Source organism: Bombus flavifrons, chromosome 9 (assembly GCF_040668555.2).
Source record: "Bombus flavifrons isolate JBK064 chromosome 9, iyBomFlav1_principal, whole genome shotgun sequence".
NCBI lineage: Eukaryota > Metazoa > Arthropoda > Insecta > Hymenoptera > Apidae > Bombus > Bombus flavifrons.
In genome coordinates, this window is record NC_138450.1 from 1,945,758 (window position 1) to 1,954,468 (window position 8,711).

Sequence of the window (8,711 nt, forward strand, 5' to 3'; positions counted from 1 at the left end):
TACACCCAGAATCCACCATCTTCAGTGAACCATCATCCTCGGTATATTTTCTGTTCATTAAAGACCGTGATCCCGTAGAAACACGATTGAGGTCGTGATAATGAGCCATGGAGTGGATCGAACTGTAGTGTAAGCATTTCGTTTGCTGAACGAATTGTCGACGGGTCGTCAGACGGTTCATTAGACTCGTGGATAGACACAGGAGACATCAGTTGTTCCCGTTAACCGGCGCTGGAAAGCATTCCACGTTTGTTCGAGAAACGACGACGATCGGTTAGTGCAGAACACATTGCAGCAGCGTTCAAATCGTTCGATGATTCGCATTTCTCATTTGGTCCAGTGAAGTGCATTGCGGAGGGGAAACTCGCGTTTGAGTTCCGCTCGACACTTTCCCTTTTGACGCGGTGCTAAGCGTCCGAGAGAAGATCGCATGAGAGTGGAAAGTTGCGTTGCATCGAAAGGATGCCAGGCATCCGAGGTCTTTTGTTCGTCTTCTGGTGCCTCGATATCCTCGCGATCTGTACCACGGACAACACGACCCACGCCCCGAAGACTCTGTCGAGGCGCAAAAGGTACTTGATTTTTCCGGAAGGAAGCAACGTGCAGGTACGCTACGATTTATATATTAGGTTGTCCGGAAAGTGTCTTTCTTTTATAGATACGTCTTTTACAACGATGCATCTTTATACAAAGTTGAAACCTAATCTGTCTCACGTTGTGATCTTTATTTTGATAGAATAAAATGGATCATACGTAATTCGATAAAATAATATAAAACGGAATATAAAACGGAAAATGTTGTGCATCCATTATTTCCTTATAAAATGAAAGAAACTTTTCGGACGACCTAATATTTAATTATAACCTAATATCATTAGAAAATATGAATCCTCGGGATTATAATATATTATTTTGAGTCATATAAATAAAATGATTCAGCGGGATTGTAATAGCGCAGCGTACGGCTCACATATTTATCATATTTATCGAGATGCATCAATTTTTTAGCCTCTTAATGCTTATGACTTTTTATATTAATAAACAATTACGTTTGTAAACGTTTAAAAGCTTAAGATACAACATCAGAGCTACAAGAAGATAGATTGTTATACAACCAAGGAAAACGCTGAAAACAAAATTGTGCATTTTTGCACCAGTTAGGTCGAACAATCCCTTAACATCGGCTTAACAGCTCATTGCGATATTAATTTAAAAAATTTCATTTTAAAGTATAACTTATTATTACCTATCGATGGTAGTGTACACTTGCCTATATTTACTGTTGAGGTTATCTGATAGAGGAACACGTGGATGAATTTGTAATAGAATATATAGGGTGGTTAGTAACTGGTGGTACAAGCGGAAAGGGGGTGATTCTACGCGAAAAATATAGAATATATCGAAAATATAGAATAAAAATTTTTCGCTTGAGGCTTTGTTTTCGAGAAAATCGACTTTGAATTTTCGCTCGGTACGCGTGCGGTACGTTATAACGGATCTCGCTGTAGATCGTTGTCTCGATGGAAAAATTAAAAAAAAAAAGAAAAATTAAAAAAAAAATTTTTATTCTATATTTTCGACTTCCTTTTTCGCGTAGAATCACCCCCTTTCCGCTTGTACCACCAGTTACCAACCACCCTGTATATATTGAAGTAAGTATAGGTATAAATACAGGTATAGTGTATGCTGATCCAGATCCTCACTCTAGCAGTATTGTATTACAATAGAATGTGATAGGGAGAATTTATAGCAAAGGACATTACCAAAAAATTAGCCTTGGTGTATAGCTGAAAGTTACAAGAAACAGCAATAAAAATCTACTTATAGCTTTTTTGTTTCTAGACCTTGTAACCCAAAACAACATTCACATTCAAGGGCACAATAATATGGACCTCCCATTTTTTCTAATTTTTTTGCTTCACTAAATTCTATTTTCCTCGTAACGACGGTGTCCACGTCCGGGGTATACAACAGAAAGAGATGCAGAGTTTTCCTAGAAGTAATTACTTCAACATTTACATATTTTTCATTCATACATGTTTTTAGACACGAATAACAAAGGGGAGCGTTAATTTTTGTAAAAGTGTTACTCATTATTTGTACAAATTTTCAGATTCGTGAGGCCGTGTTACTAGTTTTTGGCTTCTTTTTTCTGTTCTTTAGTTGGTGTTTTGCTTAACAGTAGGAACCTACGCGAAAGAGAACGATGTGGTGATGGGGTTAACTGCAGCTCTAGCCTGGGAGTTGCCGGACAAAGTCGACGAGAAGGTTGCGCAGTTGCTTCATCGAAAGAGCAGAAGCGTCATGTTTCCGAAGATAGAGGCTTTACTGCAATCGTAAGTAAGTCAATTTACCGCCAGTGTTTTCAACTTCCGGCCTTTCTTTCGGTTCAGCTAACATCACTCTCGTTTGTTTTGTTTGGGGCAAGTTTAATGAAGACTTGATCTCGCTTCTTCGTCCATCTTATATCATAAAATTCGTCATTAGCTTCAGGGATTTCCTCATTTATTACACTAGCATCCATTATTATCGATTTGTGCAACTTGCAATCGCGGAATTCTCTCGAATTAGCTAGGAAATAGGGTATCATATAAATCGTGAAAGGAGAAAAGCGGCGAGTATAGGAACTCTGAAGGACTACCACCTTTTTTCCCCCTTCCCTTTGGTCTTTTTGTTTCTATTCGGCGAAAGCTCGCTTTTCATTCGTCCCCGAAGCGTGACGTAACATGCAAATGGAACCCTTTTTCGCCGGCCACCAGATGCAAATGCGTGGCAGGCGCAAGAATTATCATGCGGAACGTGCGAGAATAACGAAACAGAGGGACGCTTGGTTTGATTTTGTCCTCGTTATTGTATAACGCTTTCCTTTTTTTTCGTGATTCGTATTTACGATGTGATACGGATAACACAATAGACTCGCGGATATTAAATAAATGACATTGGCGATAGGCTGAGTTAACAAAAAAAAAAAAAAAACTAAAAACTTTGCAACGAAAGAGTAAGTACTTCAGTGAGTGTGGAGTTTTCAGGAGAAGGATCATGATATCGTAGAATCGTTTAATTTTCCGGTTTCTTCTGTTTCCGTGCGCTATTACATTCTCTTTTAATAAAGTTTCGTTTTATGAACAGATACTGTTGAGCAGTTCCCGAACAAAGTATCACTTCATAGAAACGTTATCCTTCGTGTAGAAATTTAATTAACGTCATTGGGGCGAACAGACAACTTGATTGATATTCCTCGTCGTAGCTTTTCAAGAACTTTGTATCAGTTTTATCGCTCCATTACCGGAAATATTGATTTCACGCGTTCTTTGTAAAAATGTGAGGTTTTTAAATAAAAGCTTATCCACAGCACTGGCCTGGATGGAAGAGCTTGCGTGCTGAAAGCTCTGTGCGAGGCCGCCCAGAGGAACCCTTCGGATCTTGGGAAAGGCAGCCTGGTTCAAGAGCTATTGCACGCCATCTTCACGTGAGTATCTTATTTAATTCATCTCTGTCAACTTGATATTTTATGGTTCTGGATAATGTCTATATATATATATACATTGTTTCATTAAGCACTTGAAATCTTCACTTTAAAAATGCTTTGTACGACATTTCTATAAAAAGTAGATCGATAATGGCTATCGAAACTGCAGTTCATATTCATAATTGTATTAATAGGAAATGCAGCGTATGAATGTGACACGAAGCAGCGATAACGTACAGTAATTACATCGTTAATATTCATTGAAGTATTTACGTTAATATTAAGCGAAATACTGAATCGCGAAAAAGGCGGATGTCCTGTGTGTACGTGCTTCTATTGCACGTAATAACTACGAGTATATTTAATGACAAGGTAGATCGATCTGACTAATTCGAACAGTTACTAAATCGTAGCGACTATGAGACTGAAACGTCTGGCTGGTCGGCATATAATCAATTAAAGGGATTAATCAAGCGAAACGATTGAGTTACGAATGATGCCGGATCCATGAAATCGGTTAACCACCGTTTGACGAACCGATTTAGCTACTCCAAATAGATCACCATCATCACCGTGTTCCATTTCCAAATCATCTCCTATCGTTACTATCCACTGGTCTCCTTATAAAATATCAGCCGAAAATATTACTCTTAAATTTCATTCACTCAAATTACCGATTGCTCATGAGATATTAGAATGGTCTATAAGTTGTCAAGTTTTTGTGTTATTACATTTAGATACCACTAACTTTGTGCCATATATTAAAATGAAATATATGATAAATACGAATAATAATTTTGCCAACAATCATGACATATTTTTACTTCTTACAAAAAAGGTTACTGACAACTAGTCAAAGCTTCACACACCTAGCTTTCCACTTTTCCACAGATAAAACAAAAATCCAACACCTAAACGTATTTACAAGATAAGAGAATTATCTGTCTCGGGTAACTTTCATAGAAAGAAGCAGATCGAGGACGTCTGAAATCGAAGCCGGTGTTCGTTCGACGAGGCAATCTCGTCTCGTCAGTTCCATTCGGCTACCTTAAAATCCTATTTTCCTTTCTTACAGGTTGCCTAGGGACGGCGGGCGTTTCGAACGATCGGAAGATCAAGCTTACGAGCAGGCGCACCAGAGCGGACAGGATTGCGGCCATCTTTATCCGACTTGCCGTCACTCCATTTACGAGCTCGAGTTCTGAGGTCAAAGTAACCAGGAATTGAACGCATTCGTATGCGTGTGCAAACGTTGACCGCGTTTCACGGGTGGACTTTTCCTGGCTGCTCGCTCGTTCCACGCTGATTTTTCAACCTGAACCACACTACACATAATCTTCCGTTCTCGACGCAACTTAGTCCGCATGATTGTGTAACCAACTTGCGTGGATCTTTTGTCTTGCCTGCAATTTTGTGTCCAGTGCGAAGGACAGTCTTCTCGGACAAACAGGATGTTCTCGTATATGATTGGTGCTTGGGTGAATTTTTGAATGTAGAATGTAGAATGTACGTGTCTTGTATTTAACTTAGATTCCTCTTAGCTAGTTTTGCTAATAGAAGAAATGAATAAAGAGACAGTTGCGCCTTCTTAAACAACCTGTAAATTTATAGTCAAGTAATATTTGTGGTAATAGTTTTGTACTTTTGAATATGAAACCTTCACATTTAGAAATGCGATTTAAATGTTGTTGCTGTCCCTTTGTTATAAATGATTCGATAGTTGAAGAGAGGCATACTAACTTTCACATGACGAACATTGTTATTCAGAATTTTCTTCTGTTAAAGTCACCTCTTCGAGTTTTGAAGATCATCGACATCTTTTAGATGGGGTGGATATTTCTTAATACACCTACCAGTGCATTATTCTATTCTTTATGAGAAAGTATTAAAGTAAAGTCACAGTATCTTGTGTTTATATCTTCTTTTATCTTACAATAATTAACGGCTAATTTCAGAGACAGTGAAAAGAAATATTCTGTTCTAACGCGAGACAAAGATTATTAAAGCTTTGCGGAAATAATTTGTAACACGCAGTTCTAGTACAACTAAGATACATGCTTAGTCCAGAGTGATATTTGGAACAAAGACTGTGCTTTACTAATCGCGCTATTTAAAAAGAGGAGCTTGGAATTAACGAGCAAAGCTGTATGTTCATACCCATAATTCTATCGTTTCTCTTATTTTTAATCGAATTAAAATGCTTCAAACGGTCCATTTTTCTTTTCCCCAATATTCTATGCGGTTCATTCGACGATTTCGCGGTTGAATTTCAAAGATTTCACGGTCGATCTTTCGTCGGTTGTATATTTCATTTGTATATCGCAGCGAACGTCACCGTTGTCGACGACACGTAATTCGTTTTGCATTAACAAAATGGTGAACCGAGTGACCGCGGATTTATAGTTCATTTCGGTATAGTGGTGCCGCCGGGAGCCCGTCATTCTCATCCCTTTTGTAAACGGGCCGGACGGAAAAATAAAAGGAAGGAAAAGGAAAATGGAACAGAACCAAAAAAAAGACGAAACCTGCGTTATTTAAATGTCCAATATTTAACCAGCAAATATAATGACTAAACGTATTCGTGACGTTTTTTCCTTTTTTTTATGGTGTTAACCCAAGTACATCGCAAACTAGTTCCAACGAAAAAATCAAAATTTCCGCTCGATTCCCTCGAGTAAAATAACTTTATCGCTGTAGTCCACTTTTTCACTGTTACTTTAATCCGATTTATGTAGACTTTCATATGGATTTTGTTGTAAAGACTAAAGAGGGGGATAAGGTTTCGATGATAACAGAGAGATGGAGGGAGATAATTAAACGCACCCATAGTAATTTGTAAACGCATTAACCTTCCAATTATGCAATTTCCAATGTTTACGCAATTCGCACGAGCTTTAATGGCGAATCTGAGGTAGCAAATTATTTTTAGTATTAATTAAAACGTTGTAATATCGCGTAAAGAGCATGATTCTCGTATCGTCAGGTTGATGTAGGTACAGCTGAGTCAGTTGTACGATGCATCGAGATAGAATTCGAATGGAATCTTGTTTTCGCCGTTCCTTTTCCAATTCAATAAAAAGGAAGGGTCGGATAAAATTATATTTACTTTTAAAAAGTAAAAGATGTATCCTGCCCTACCCTTGCTTTTTATCACAGGATCCTCTATGTTCTTTCACAAAAACCTCTGAAGAAAATTTGACCAAGAACGTCATTCTATGAACCTGTTGTTGAAACTCATTTTTAAAAATTAAAGACAGTTCGCGAGGAAATTAAACTTTGATGATCTGTAACAAAGGAATAAAAATGAGATACGTCTCTTCGTTAATAAAAAAATCTTTTTTCAAGTTATTCTTAAAACTCAAATTGGCAAAGTATAGCACAGTGGACGTATGTAGTGACGTGTATACTAAATAGTAAAACGCACAATACTGTTGCTATATCTTTCGCAAAACTCAGGTCCCAATGTGGTACCATGTGTGATGTAAGAGGATTTTATTCGAACAATGAATAAGGAACTCTTTTTCACATGAAATGTTACCGACAATGAGAACAAAAGCATTAGCACTATCACGCCCCCCCACACACACGCACGCACGCACGCACGCACGCACGCACGCACGCACGCACGCACGCACGCACGCACGCACGCACGCACACGCACACACACGCACACACACGCACACACACGCACGCACACACGCACACAGGCACACACACGCACGCACACACGCCCACACACACACACACACACACACACACACACACACGCACACACACACAAATGAAATGTAAGTATTCTCAACATCATCTAATAGACAACATAAAATAGTTATTCGGCTTCACAGGAAGATAATAAATGTAAGTCGTAATTATGTCTTGCTACAAATTAAGTAAAGTATGCCTATAGCCATGAATGGTATTCTATATTAGATGAAAATAAAAACAATTACCTACGTCTATATGTGAGTATAATCTATACAATGTCCATAATGTCTCTCATTTTGTATTCTGGTTTATCATTTTTCCCTCCTTATAAAATTCCTGTCGTGACAAGTTCCATTATTTTATAAAGGTGATCCAAAAAAAATCGCAATAGAACTCATAAAATCGCTCATAGAACAACCTAATTTAAATTGGTTCTACGAGGGTGTTGAAAGGAGATTACTACAATTACGAAAAAAACGCTAATCAAAATGGCAAAGTCCGAGTTATTCGCGACAGCACAGAACGATACACGGTAATACTACGGCAAACCTTGATGCTCTGTATGACGTAATACTATATAACGTTATACGTTATAACGTAATACAATGTAACGTTATACGTTATAACGTAATACTATATAACGTTATAAGGTATAACGTAATAATACATAACGTTATACGTTATGTCGTAATACTATATAACGTAATACATTATACAGTAATCCTATATAACGTTATACGTTATAACGGAATGGTATATAACGTTATACGTTTCAGGTTAATACTATATATCGTTAAACGTTGTATCGTATTCCTATATAATGTTATACGCTATAACGTAATACTATATAACATTATATGTTAGAACGTAACACTATATAGCGTTATACGTTGTGACGTAATACTATATAACGTCATACGTAAGGACATAATACTATATAACGTTATATATTATGACGTAATACTATTTAACGTCATACGTTATACAGTAATACTATATAACGTTATACGTTATGACGTAATACTATGTAACGTCATACGTTATACAGTAATACTATATAACGTTATACGTTATGACGTAATACTATTTAACGTTATGCGTTATAACATAATGGTATATAACATTATACGTTATAAGTTAATACTATATAACGTTATACGTTACAACGTAATACTATATAACGTTATACGTTATAGCGTAACACTATATAACGTTATACGTTATGACGTAGTACTATATAACGTGATAGGTTATAACGTAATGCTATATAACGTTATACGTTATGACGTAATATTATAGAACGTTATACGTTATGGCGAAATACTATAAAACGTTACACGTTATGACGTAATATTATATAACGTTATACGTTATGGCGTAATACTATATAACGTTATATGTTATAACGTAATACTCTATAGCATTATACGTTGTATCGTAATACTCTATCGTTATACGTTATGACGTAATACTATATAACGTGATAGGTTATAACGTAATGCTATATAGCGTTATACGTTATGACGTAATATTATAG

General features: G+C 36.9%; 1 protein-coding gene across 1 annotated transcript; it reads left to right on the plus strand.

Moving 5' to 3' along the window:
- Nucleotides 1–462: 462 nt before the first annotated feature.
- LOC138183030 (uncharacterized) lies at nt 463–4,674 on the plus strand. Its single transcript, XM_069119548.1, has 4 exons — nt 463–606; nt 2,164–2,336; nt 3,353–3,469; nt 4,545–4,674. The coding sequence occupies exons 1-4, from the start codon at nt 463–465 to the stop codon at nt 4,672–4,674; spliced, it is 564 nt and encodes a 187-aa protein (XP_068975649.1).
- The last annotated feature ends 4,037 nt before the right edge of the window (nt 4,675–8,711 follow it).

What these genes read in the sequence shown, in the direction of transcription:
- LOC138183030 (XM_069119548.1), top strand. Translation starts at nt 463, where the DNA reads ATGCCAGGCATCCGAGGTCTTTTGTTCGTCTTCTGGTGCCTCGATATC. An exon ending in CGGAAGGAAGCAACGTGCAG is followed by an intron (nt 607 to 2,163) that starts GTACGCTACGAT and finishes TCTGTTCTTTAG; the next exon opens with TTGGTGTTTTGCTTAACAGT. An exon ending in ATAGAGGCTTTACTGCAATC is followed by an intron (nt 2,337 to 3,352) that starts GTAAGTAAGTCA and finishes GCTTATCCACAG; the next exon opens with CACTGGCCTGGATGGAAGAG.